A 14,150-nucleotide genomic window follows, 5' to 3' on the forward strand; every position below is an offset into this window, starting at 1 on the left:
TGTATATATGCTAGTACTGTAGTGATCTAAACTTGTATACATGTGTATATCTGTTTACTGATCACTTTTCTAAGAGTATTGCTTCAAGAACTATTGTACTACTGTACAGTGGGTCTCCTGCCAGTATTTATAAGGATTTTATTTCTCCTCAGTTGATGGACAATTGTCCCAGCTTTGAGTCATGGATATTTATGTACTCTCTGTGGTCAAACCATCACAGTTAATGAATAGTGCACTGGCCTAATCTTTTGTTGTTAGGGGGGAGGAAGTTGTCTGGTCTGTAAATGGATTGTTGTTGCACCAAGGAGCAATTCAGAGGGAAAAATCTCACCCAGTTTGTTGCTATTGTTGCTTCAGCTGACCGCACAGGCTGTTTTGTTGAGTTGAACTATACTCCTCCTGAGTGAATTAATTCAACTAAGGCACTTCCATCTTCATTCTGTTTTGCCAGTTAGCATAGGACAGTGGTATATGAGATAACACTTGAAGGATCCAAGCCACAGAAAAGAACATTTTATGACAGCCTTTGGTGGTTGCCTTTGGAAAGAACTTTTGTGAGTGTTTTCAGAGAACAAGATACAACTGACCAGAGGATGCGTCTATTGTACTTTATAGTATGACTCTGGAATACACATGTGAGCTAGCTGTTGCAACTCTGGAATACACATGTGAACTATAGCTGTTGCAACTCTGGAATACACATGTAGAGCTAGCTGTTGCAACTCTGGAATACACATGTGAACTATAGCTGTTGCAACTCTGCAATACACATGTGAGTTAGCTGTTACAACTCTGGAATACACATGTGTGCTATAGCTGTTGCAACTCTGGAATACACATGTGAGCTATAGCTGTTGCAACTCTGGCATTCACATGTGAGTTATAGCTGTTGCAATTAATGGAATACACATGTGAGCTATAGCTTTTGCAACATGCCTCTTACATTCTATAGTTTATCACACTTCACTCATGTGGGACTATATATCTAAGTGTAGATATACAAAGTGTTTTCATGCATGCTCCAAAAAAGTGTCTGTCTGGGAGAGCTACAGCTTGTGACTCTATCTCCAAGTGAGTGTTAATAAGTTGTTAATGATATTTAAATATATGCAGATTACATCATGAGGTGTGTATGGAACTGATCATGAAGCTTCTATATTCATGTCACAGTTAAGGTAGCATTACATCATTACATCGACATGCGTTATGCGTTGAAATCATGCACAACCACTCTAGATCTGGTATATACAGTACACCATCCTGGATTGCTCAGCGAAGGATAAAGGCTAGCTGGGTCCTTGAAACTTCTTATCTTTGATTACCTAATAGACCACCAAAAAGATCACACTAAGATCTACGACCGTTAAAGATCGGTATTGAAGCAAGAAATATTAACATCACTTTGTTTTGTGATGCTATATTTTCTGTATTTCATTTAATGTTTTAATTAATCCCTTATTAAAGAATGCGTAAAATAAATGTTTATAACCTCCCAGATCTCTTTAGTTAGACTGAGAGATATCTAGTTATATGTGAATATTACCCCATGGCTTGGAAATTATGAGTGGTGCAAATTATTCATTAACAAGCTTATACTTTAATCATGTATTTTGTTTAATTCTATAACCTGTTGGTCGACTTGATAGTGTGAGTACAACAGCAAGTACAAGTAGAATTCCCCTTGGTATGAGTACCATTATGATCAAGTACCAGCACTTAGTTTTGCATTATCCATACTCAGGGATGTGCCCAGGATTTCCTGAGTGCCGGGTATACTGAACGTCGTCCTGGGGGAGGGGTCTTTGGGAAATTTTTCAATTTTTGAAGGTGCTCGGATGCCAAATGCTGGCACTTGTGTAGCTTTTTTTTAAGCACATACACAAGTACTAGTTTGGCTAACAATTTACATTTTTTTTTTTAGTGAAATATATTACGTACCTGCTAAAAGTTATTAGTTTTGTTTCAAAGAGATTTTACAAGGGACCGATTGAGAGCCGTAAGTAATGTTTCTCGCATGCGTAACTGATGCATTATTAGTCTGTATGATTTTGGCATAGGCTAGGCCCAATTTATGTTGAATATATTGTTAGGAATGTCGCGATTTTTGATGAAAATAGTGCTGGGCGGGATTCACGATTTTTAAGACAGTGCTGGGCGGTAATTTTTAGTGCTGGGCGGGGCCGTCCAGTGCCGCCCAGCGTGGGCACATCCCTTATTCTATTCTTCAAAATACCTCTAAGACAAAGTATAGGTACAGATCCATGAGCGCGATTACAAATGGAATACGAATGAGTACATCTAATCAAGTCTGCATTGTGGTGTATGTTATTTATCCTCATAATTATCTTACTCATTTTTTACGGTCTTAACTTTTCATAGCTAGTGGTAAGTTACTGGTCCTACTACTTCACAGACTAAGCGTATGTGTCATGAGCAGTCAGTAATATTAGCAAATCTCTAAGGTAGGTAGGAAGTCATTGCTAAATGGATCTGGCATTTTAGCTTGCAGAGTGAACTTACATTTGACAGTTTATGTTCCCTGGGGGCTAATGAGGGGGAAGTTAGTAATTGTTGGAGGGTACTAAAGTAGTTTTCCCGTTTTTGATGTCTAATTGCAGATAGTACTGTTGTACAAATCTGCCAACACAAGAGGCTGCCATTGATAGCTGCACATTGCCATAATTAGCTCAAAGAGATTCCATTTTGTCAGTTACCTAATTAGAACTGATTTATTATGTAATAAATTGCTTGATCACCTGTGCTAGAACAGTGACGAAGTGATCAAGTTTTCATATTCTGAAGTAGTTTGGTATTAAGTCCGTGGCGGCTTAATATCCAGGAAGAGGAGGGATTTCATTTTGATGTTTGATACAGGTAATATTTTTCAACATGGATCAGAAGTGGCGCTAGGGGCCTTTGGGTATTGAAGATTTGTCATCATGCAATCCACTGACTCATATGATGGAGGTCAAAGATTAAATTTAACTTTAAGCTCTTGATTATGGACCTACTTATGGTTTAAATGTCTTGCTTTTATCTTTGTTGTTCACCAACCAAGTTTGCACTTATTCATATCCTTAGAGGTGAGAGGTTTGACAGAGGGGATCAAAGAATGAGTTGGTATCTCATAGCAAACTGTTAAACAAAGTGGCCTCAACCACCATCTTGGGGATGGGGTAGGTGGTAGGATAGGGGTAGGCCCTCCATTCCCTATTAAATATTTTTCAGAGCAATGGTTTTCACTTGTGAAAGTGTACATCCCTGTAATTGGTCTGATTCCTGCCTAACACCTCCCCCCCCCCCTTCCCCACCCATATTTTCAAGCTTGTTGTTCAATTCTTGTTACAGTGTAGTTTAAAGATTTACACACTTTTCTTTTGCCCAGTAGCTGACTCCTTAATATTTTACCTTAAAAAGTCATAAAATTTACAAATGTAAAACTTTTACTAACAATGTGAATTTTTTAATGAGAGATAATTGTATATACTATGTAGTTAAAACATTTAATGAATATGCAAATAACGCATGTATGAGATATTCAGTCAATAATGGAGAGAAGCAGTGATACATGATAAACTGCATGCACTAGAATGCCTAGCAACCACCAATAGTGATGTATGTACCACCTTTGGAGAATTTATCACCACAGACAGATTCGTGTTTATTTTGAAGTTTCCTTCATGACAACCTTCATGCTAACCTTCAAAAAGAAAGAAAGAAAAAGAACTTAAATAAAAACCGAGGGGGAGTGGGGGGGGGGGTGGGGGAGGGATGGCAGATGGAAAAGCAAATATGTAGAATTTTTTGGTCACACACTGAGTGAGAGTACAGAGTAACCAAACAGAAGCTGTCTGAACATTAATGTATTCTGTCAGATTTAGCCAAAATTCTTTACTTTATTGCTGACAATTCCCTAAATTATAAGTGTCAATATGTTTTATGTGTATGACATTTATTCTGACCTTACACTGTCAATTGGCTCCATATCGTAAATTATAGTTTCCGACCTACAGTATGGAAATCACCATGTGGGGCATGCATGCACAAATTGTTGAATCTCATATTCATCATTCCTTACAGGTGAGAGGGCAGATGCAGGAATTGTGGGGGGGGGGGGGCGGGGGCCAGGGACCTCCACATATGTCTCCTCAAATTTTGAGTTTAATTCAGTAATAAAATTCCTCCAGAAATATTGTGGATCCCACAAATTTTAAATTATGTATTGTTTTCTCACTGGAAAACTGTTTTTGTCTTATTTCATTCATTACTGGTACAATGTACAATTAAAGAGTGCCAGGTAATCTATTATGTTTTATCTGGTTTTTTCGCTTACCGCTCTGAAAGGAACCACCAGATGATGTGGTGAAGTCGATTCAAACAATAACTCATAAATGTCAGCACATTTTGACGTTGTTACAGGCAATGCGGGTTATTTAATGACTAACATCCAATTATTGATACACAGCAGTATAAAAGGGTTACTTTAATGACTCACTTCCTTCTCCTGGGCAAGTCAATCATGTCAAATATCATTTTTTCTTTCTTTTTTGGACTAAATTTTGTTTTTTTACAGAGTTGGAGTTTTATACATTTGTTAAATCATGTTCTTAAAGTGATGATTACATATCATGGAGATGAATGATGGCTTGTAATTGAATGATTTGTGGTTTTGATGGTTTGTGGTGAATATGTTTCACTAAAACTTGAATTACCTGAACTACCTGTATCAACAGATTGGTGGTAATAAATTATTTTGTATACGTAGTAGCTTTCTTTGAATGTTACAAATCAAAGTCTTTCAAAATTGGTTCAAAACATATGATTGCAGAGATTCCACCAAGGTTTGTGATGGGGAGAAGGAGGAAAAAGAAAGAGAGGGGAAAATTATGAGGGGTGGGAGGTGGAGGAAGAGGGGGAGAGATGGGTTGTGCCCCTGGAGTCCTGGACCTATTGATGTTAGGCCTGCCCTGTGTTGTATCGAGATGTGTTGCATTACTGTCATAATAGACGTTGGATGTAGCTTGAGAAAGTTCTGTAGTTAAACATTTACTGTGAGTCAGTGCACAAGTTACAACATTGACATCTTGCTTAATTATTCTGAAATAATTTATTAACAATGTTATCTGTCATATCAGTAATAGCAGATGCAACCATTCCCAGGCTTAGACATACTGTACAATGCGGATGTCACTTGTGTTCTCATTAAGTTTTGTAACTTTTTGAATGATGTAGGAGGTAAGGGAGAGGATGGGGGATGGGTACATTGGGAGGGTCTCAGAGGAGGACAGAATAAAATTCAGAGACTATGACAATTTTACTGGAAATATTTGTTATTTCTAAGAGACCAAATGTGCAATAATTGATATTAATGTAATTTTCCTACAGTATGCTAATTGCAAATGAAAGTAGAGTTAAATTACCAGTCATATATAACCATTATTTCCTAAATAACAAATTATGTAAATTTTGATTCTATCAGGAGAATTATTCTGCGAACTGTCTCAACTTTTCAATGTTAAGTCCTGGTTCTGTTGATCACAGCTATTAAAATCCTGCTAAATGGTTTTAAGTATATAAAGAGTCACTTACCTGTCTCCCACAACCTTAGCACACTTGTTCTGCCTTGCCTAGAATGAACTGGTAACCTTTTAACACTATATCCGAACCTCTCCGGTCAATGCCCTCCCTTTCATATTCTACTACCCAAAGTGCCTAGACGTACGTTTTGTGTGTGGATGCTTCAATTCATTTCTGTGTTTTTTGGTGACCTCTTTCATCTATTTGGAATGAGGAGTTTATCCTGTGATCTTTCGTGCGCAGCCCGATAGGTATCCATTTTGGCAGGTTTCGGGCGGGTTTGGGACAACCCTTTTTCCAGTGTCGCTTAGCATTTTGGGGACACAGGTAGTAGTTCTGTGACTTCCAACGCTAGTTTTGCCGCCCATCCCTGCCATAATATATTTATGTATAAATGCGTTTATAGTTTATGGGTTATGTGTGCGATATGTATGTTACTTTCATTGCTTGTTTTCTTTCCCTTTGCTAGTTTTTGAGCGTGTTTTCTAGCGAATATTCTACCTTTCTTATTCCCACATTGGCCTTCATTCTATTTCTATTCAGAATATTAACAATTCAGAGAGGAATTGTTGGCTATATATGTCTCCTTCGTTTTTTATTTTCCTAGAAATAGTGTATGCTTAGACCTTAATTGGGAGTCCATAATGTCTATCCTTAAACCAGACTTTTTGAAGCAAAACTTAAATGTCAAACATACTGTAGATCTCCAGGACCTGATAACAATTTGAAACAAAACAGGACATTTCCTACAGACATGAGTAATGTAATGGCGGACATTCTTATAAAGTTCTTGAGTTTAATGGAAACAGCTGGTATCTGTTGCTAGGTGGAAATAAGGAATCTTGTCTGAAACATAAAATTCACTCTTCTAAGAAACGATGCTGTCGTTAATAACACTAGTTTCGATCGACCAAAGTTTCTGAGGGGTTACTGTAACCTCTACATACATGTGATGTTCTGTCATCTAGCAGGCTGCTGTCCAATGTATAATAATAATAGACATTCCTGTGATACATCACAGCTGCCACAGTATATATTCCAATAAAAACCCTACACTGCTGCAGTATGTAGACTATCTTCCTTTTGCTTTTATATAGGGTAGTGCGCTATATAAGATTTTATTTACATTACATTTAAATATAAATGAAGGTCAGCAGTTTGCTCTAAACTAGTTTAACATGCTATTGCTACAGTACTATAAAGTTCTCTGCAACATTATACTATCAGTATTGCCACAGAGAAATATGTCAATGTACACCTCAGCCATTTTAAAGGCATTGAAGACTCGCCCCAAACCCCGTGCGGCCATCTGAAAAAGTTAACTTTCTGTTGCTTGCAAGTGACGTTTTGTTCGTGTCGTTACAAAATGCAGACAGTAATGAAACGTGATACCGTACCTTGTTATCTTTAGCTGGACCTGAGATGTCCATCGCTGTATCGTTTGTATACTGTGCTGTGGGTATTGACCGCAGCTGTATGTACTGACTGTACACTAGTGTCTAATTACCGACGATAGCAAGCTGTGTGTGTATTTTCTGGGATCGATGGTGGTGTTTAACACTTCTGTTACACCTCAATCGAAACTAGGTCAAATTACCGGAATTAGACGTTTCTTTTTGCGCGAGTCTTCACACCCTTTAACACAGCTGTCATATTATAGAATTACATGGATCTATGTGTATTATATGGAGGCCTTAATTTCTTTTAGACTGAAAATTACATCTAAATTTGTCAGAGTTTTGTAATTGCCGGCAAATCGCTGTCAGCAATTTGACCATGATTTTCGTCTTAAATGAACTCGAAAGAAAAAGAGAAGATGAATATCATGTTTTTCAAGTCATTAATGAGCCATTTGCAAGTATAATCTACAGCTGGTTTACCCAGTACACCTGATCAAAAGGTGAGTGTAGATTCTTGTCCATTCCAACCCATCCCCTCTCCTTCCCCCTCCCCCTCCAAAAACAAAATAATATAATAATAATAATAAAAAAAAAAAACGTAAACAAAACTGGAAAAAGGATGCAATTTTGTTACCTCTTGGGGAAGAGGTCATGTTGTTCCTGTTTTCCTTACATCTGGCTTTAAAATTTCTGTTGAAGCTTGTGGAGTTAACATTTTTAGCATTCTTTGCTTCATAAGTCATGCTTCAGTCCAGTTCAGTTGAAACTACACCTGCTGTGCACAAGTTCATCGAAGTATTCCAATCTTTTCAAATGCCGCACTTGACGTTGTCGTCAGAGCATTGTTGGATAAAAGTTGCTGTAGGCAACGTAAGCAAATCTACACACAGTGTTCATAGTAGATGCCTGAGATACACCTGAGCAAGCTCACAGGTTATTTTCATATTCGTTGTCAATGGGAAATCGTAGCACGGGCCGAACGAACGGCTAGCCAAATAGGATACTTGGTCGCTAACCAGCCCGGCATTGTTGGGAACTCTTTTATGTTGTCCACTGATTGTGACAGGATTGTTTTGTTTTCTGTATTGTGAGGTGAGGGGAAGGAATGTTTGGTTTTGAATTCCTCTGTTTTTTGTGTGTAAAAACTGACTCAAATACAAACGGCGGTTGAAACCTCTGTATACGAGTAATGGAATTTAGCTGTTAATAAAACTAAAACGTAAAGCCCATTTATCTTGCTAGTTGAAATGTTAAATTGGAAAATACACAAAAGAGAGTTGTGTGCATGTCAAGTTGGTAACAACATCCTGTTGGGACTCTTGGATTCTTTATTGTTTGTTGTTGTTGATTTAATGGATAAGTTCGTTCATCAAAAAATGTGGTGAGTATGAACAGCCTAGTTATATCTATTGTATAGGTACGTAGGCATTGAATACTGTATAAACCTATATTTGCCCCAAAATGATACACAAAAAAAGTAAATGCATAATAGGTATGTCCATTAAACTCTAATAGTAAATTAAAATGTTTAATACCTAGATGCAATAATAGAATTTACATGCTGTTGTTGATGAACAGTTTATATGCAAATTGTACCACAATAAATAATTAGTCAATAAAAGTCATAAATGAATTTAATCTACTTCTTAACAGATTCGTACTTCTAGACCTTTTGCAGTAATTGTATATTGCAGTACTTATATTGCACTTTCATATACTAAATTGTTTATGTACATTGTAGATTCGCACTGTACTGTTAACCTTTAGTACATTGTCTTGAGATCTTAGTATTAATTATTTTTCCTAATTCTATTCAAGACCACCTCAAGCAGCCGGTAGAAGAGAAACTTGCAGTGATTTCACCTATAATTTATACTGATGCATTAATTTTTGATATTTCTGATTTGATTCTTAGTTACCCCTCCTCCTCCTCCTCTTTATGTAAACCCCCAATCCCCATCTTTGCCCCTCTCTCAATCGAATCAATATTATCCCTGTGACCTAGTCATAAATGAATTTAACAAAATAAATTAAATTAATTTGGCCACAGTGATCTACTTTCAACTAATTAATTGCTAACCATTAAAATGGGAAGGAAATAAACAATTAGTTCATTTCTTTCATTGAAGTAAGACTACTTGGTCAGGTTACTCTGGTCCCTAATAGATCAATATCTTATGACCCTGACAAGCACTCACGTTTCACTTTTTGATTTTGACTTGATGAGTGTACTGTAGGCCTCATTTCTAGTTATGGTCATGGAATTAATGACCTGTAAATTATTAATTTCCTCTAATAATATATGCAGTATATAAACATGGAACATGGTCAAAGTTGCAAGTCCTTTTAAAACGTTTTGCCTGTATAGTCACTCGGAAATACCATATGATTATTACTTAAATATTTTGTTACACATTGAGATCATGAATTTGTTTGGTAACAACATAATGCTACAGTCGGGATTCATCCCCTTCGACTGCCCCTCCCCTCCCCTCACCTCTTTATTCAAGTTACCTCACCGTCCTACACCCCTCACCCTTTTACAATCACCCTCTATGTGGCAAGGTACAGAATGGGAATTATTACCTTTACACCACTAGTTCTGTAAATGTGATTATTATATATATACTTAACTATTTTGTTACACACTGAGATCATGAATTTGTTTGGTAACAACATCTGCTACAGTGGGGGGGATTCATACCCTTCAACTCCCCCACCGCTAACCTCTTTCTTCCCCTTCCCTCATCTCCCTTCACCCTCACCCTTTTACGTGGCTAGGTACAGAGAGGGAATTATTAACGTTACACCACAAGTTCTGTACAATCATGCATGAGCGTGAACATATTCTGTAAACACACTTGATCAATGCATGCCTTTTAGATCTTGAACGAGTCAGTGTAACTCTCTATTTGTGCAAATAGTCACAATGAATTATTTTGAAGTGTGAGACAGATTTACCTCAGATGATGATAAAAGTTTCAATTGATTTGTCTCATCAAATTCACTTTGAAATCGGCTGTTCAAATATTAGCGGCAGCTGGTGCAACTGATGAGTTTATCACGTCCCTGAATTATTGTGAGAATATATGATAAAGTTACAAAATGAATAACAAAATGGAGTTTTCATTCGTTATGAAATCAAAGTCATAGCATTGAGTTAGAAGAATGAAGTTAATATGATTAGGTCGTTTATAGTTCTAAGCAGTGATTTCACCTAACTTTGTGACATGGGGGGTGGGGGGGGGGAGAATACCAACAGATGTGAACTGTTGGTTTGGTATAGACAAGAGGGACAAGGGGAGGATGAGGAGGGATGGTAACAGGTACAGAGAAAATTGTTTCCACTAAGAATATATGACAGTGGTACACATATTTTACATTGCAATACTATATCTTTATACAGGATGTGAGTGTGGAAATTTTAACCCTCCACTTCATGTTGTGACACTTGATAGTTAATATGCTGTTTTTGTTAGTTTTTATGTTGATAGACTTAGGGACTTTTTCCTGTCACAGGATATGGTTTGGTATCATTAGTTGTGCTGTACATAGTGTACTAATTAATCTATTGATTTTATTCATACAGCACTGTAGTCTTAAATTTCATTAATTTAATTAAAATATTGATTTAGAACTTTGATAGGAATAATTTGGTGACATGAATTTTCTTTTTGTTATTGTTCTTGTATCGCAATATCAGAATGGTATACACTTTACAAAACAATATACATAACACATAAGTACACAAAACACTATATAAAACACCATGCAATACACTACACAAACACTATACAAAACACTTCACAAAACACTACACAGGGGGAGGGGGGGAAGGGGGAGAGGGAGGGAAGCCCAGTACGCTTTTTTGAAATCTTTCGTTACTAAAAATTTGCTGCAAGCCAGCAAATATAACTTTTCTTAACCAAAGGTACATGGAGGAAACCTTTACAAAGATTTATAATTTCCTTTATGTTTCCTTTTCTGCAGGTTCAATGAAGTCTTGATCTAAGCTATATCGTCAGTACTGCCAAAGATATGGCTGAAAATACCGGTGCAGTGAACAGTGAGCTGGTTGGTGGGCCACCTAATCCGGAAGGCAGCTCCAATCTAGTCCGCAAAGATGAGTGGGGATCCATCGCAGACATCCTGAAGAGTATTGAGAACACAAACAGGAGGCCAAGAACGTCACCCCAGGCAGTAGCGAAACGGATGCCACCACTAACTGAGAACATCCAAACAACTCCGACAGCTGGGGAGAGAGGGCAGGGCATGCAACAGCTAGATCACCTGCTGAGACTCATGGAACAAATGTGCGCACTACGGAGACAAAACAACAAACTCAGAGAGCATGCTCAGTACCTCACGGCAATCAAAACGCTTCAAGACATTCGCAACGAGCAACTCCTGCACGACTGTTCCTGCGAGGTCCACCGGAATGCCTCGGACCACAGCAGTAGCTCCTCTCCGATGGATCATAACCTGGGCAACATCGAATCCTTCTCCGAACCGGAGAGTCACGCAGGAGATGACGAAATGGAAAACAAGTACCGATCGAATAGGTCGGAGAAACGCACAGGTAGAACAATAACCAGGGAGCCCAAGGGAAGGAGCGTGAAGAAAAGAAGCAAATCATTGGATCCGTTTGGGGAAGAAGCCGAGGAGGAGATGGTGAAGGAGAGAGGGCGCCCTGGCATATTTTCAAAGTTTGAAAAAATGAAGGAGAAATTGACCAGCAGACGCGGAAGTGTGAAACGCCGGAGCGGCGTGAAAGGTTTAGACGAGGAAGTCAAAAAATACGACTCTGAACTCGGTGTTCCCACTGATGGGATAGAGACCAAGTCAGAGGACAGTGGATTTTATCAGAACTTAGGGGATGAGACAACAGTCCTACCGATCCCCCAGAGGATTGAACTTCCTTCCCACAGGGGAGAGGAAGAATTTTCGGACGGGGAGGAGGTATTTGACGTCAGACAATCGGCGGCCCTCACTCAGAGAGGAGAGTCAAGACAGGTACGCAAAGTCAGCGACGTTTCCACCGGTAGTTCCAGCGAGGACTTTCACGAATCCAAGCAAAAGCAGAAGAAATATAAATCACAGCCTCCACCTCCACCTCCGTCCGGCTCAAGTCTGAGTGACCACAATGAGGACATCCACCCGGCTAGGAGGAGGAGGTCTCGATTCAATAAATCTTCCAGTTTCCAAGACTTTAATTCTTCGGCGGACACGGACCCCAGTCCGTCCAATCTCCCAGACCCTCTGCCAGTACCAAAGAGACATGCACGACTAGAGCAGAGTCTGAGTATGGACACAGAGATGCCGGACTTGACCGCCGGCAAACTCGGCTCGCAGTCCCCAACTATGGGGAGTGTAGACTCAAAACTTGGTCAAAAGAGGAAACATACGCATAAAGCGCCTGGTTTGGACTTGTCGGACCCGTTGCTGTCGTCGTCGCCGGAGAGCAGGGGTGGAGACCAACTTCCAAGGTCCTCATCACCTCCTGAAAAGAAGAGAAACAAAGGTTTGCAGTTTATATTATTCCTCTTTAAATCATTGTTAATTACTATTAGTCCTCTCTGTACCGTTTCAGGAATGATGATTTTATTTTCTTTAAACTCTCTCTCTCTGTATCTCTCATTGTCTGCTTTCTGATTGGATTAGGAACCAAGTCAACCGTAGGACACAGAGTGATCTGCAGCATAATATGCCAGTCTGCGTAGGACATCATCTTTTGTGTTCTGCAGGTTTACATGTATTAGGAACTGTATCCTTCAGAGATAAACTCTATTGTTTGATAATAATTCAGCCTTGCTGCAGCCTTGCTCCAGAGGATGCTGCAGCTGCTGCAGCTCTTCTTAATCTTTTGTGTTCTGCAGTTTTACATGTATTAGGAACTGTATCCTCCAGAGATAAACTCTGTTGTTTAATAATGATTCAGCCTTGCTGCAGCCTTGCTCCAGAGGATGCCGCAGCTGCTGCAGCTCTTTCTTAATTTTGACATAGTGCCTTATGGTGCTGAAATGGATGAACAAGAGGGAACATAATTAAAGTGTGATGGTGTTGCAGACGAATAGTGTTGAGTTTCAGCTATGGTGAGCATCTGGAAAACAGTGCTTATGTATAGTCTTTGAGACCATCGCAGTACTCAGACGGTGGACATATTTGTCTATTATATCCACATAATTCAATGCACTGAAGACAACAATTCAGCCATTACCACAACTTTTCCATGAAAGATTAAATCTTACCTCTGACTGAAAGATGAAAAGTTAGTTGGTTGCATTTGTGGTGTTTTTTCTGGCATACCTCTTTGCATTTTGACACTATAAAGCACACCTCCTCAGTGAGCAGCTTAACTGTATCATGGATTTGTTAGTCCCTGATTCATATAGAGAAATATTTTATGCTTTCAAATGTGTCAATTATATGAGTATTTGTCAAGATAGCTAATTGTTTGCAGGTGTTATGTACACAAAACATACAGACAGACACCCACACACACACATGAAAAAAAAAGATTGAAAAGTGATTCTCAGATTTTTCATCCTTTGTAAAATTTGAACAAGAGACACTTGCATGATAAAGTTCAACATTTCAATAGTCACTTATTTAGCAGAACTCTGTTGTTTTACCTGTGAAAACTACACCTGGTTGTTTGGTAGGAATGAAATGCTTTCAGGGGGTAATCAAATTGTAGTCGCACCCATGCTCAAACTCAAACGCAACCATCCAAGCCCTCTTCGTAATGTGAGAGTAAACTTGGAGGGGTGGAGCATTCTACAAAAGTAATTTTCACACAAAATTTTGGAATTTTTGGGCTACCAAAACTGATATTCTGATTATTGACCAGTATAGAATGGCATATAAATTTACAATAATGAAATAATAAAAACTATAATTGATCATATTTTGTTTCCGATTACACAATTGAAAGTAGATCTGTTGAATTGGAAATTTAGAAAAACAATTCAAAACATTTACATTACGGATCAGACTCGTCACTCTGTGTTCAATATCAAAGCAAGTCGTTTCTGAACCTCTGCGCATTCAAATTAGAATGTACGCTCGCAATCACCAAAAAGGAAGTTGAGGTTTGTTTCTTGTGAAACCATATCTACACATGCCATGTGCAGTGCAATACCTATTACTGTTAAAGGATGTAAGAAACACATT

General features: G+C 38.5%; 1 protein-coding gene across 11 annotated transcripts in view; it reads left to right on the top strand.

The window, feature by feature from the left end:
- The window catches only part of LOC139968622 (uncharacterized), a 71,951-nt gene that overhangs the window by 22,722 nt on the left and 35,079 nt on the right, over window positions 1-14,150 (top strand). For 9 of the 11 annotated variants that reach the window (XM_071972803.1, XM_071972809.1, XM_071972800.1 and 6 more), the window contains one exon: window positions 10,968-12,498. In XM_071972803.1, coding sequence (XP_071828904.1) covers window positions 11,016-12,498 — 1,483 coding nt within the window. In that variant the 5' untranslated portion in view covers window positions 10,968-11,015. The other 2 variants (XM_071972805.1, XM_071972804.1) reach the window with 2 other exon arrangements.

Source organism: Apostichopus japonicus, chromosome 6 (assembly GCF_037975245.1).
Source record: "Apostichopus japonicus isolate 1M-3 chromosome 6, ASM3797524v1, whole genome shotgun sequence".
NCBI classification, from domain to species: domain Eukaryota; kingdom Metazoa; phylum Echinodermata; class Holothuroidea; order Aspidochirotida; family Stichopodidae; genus Apostichopus; species Apostichopus japonicus.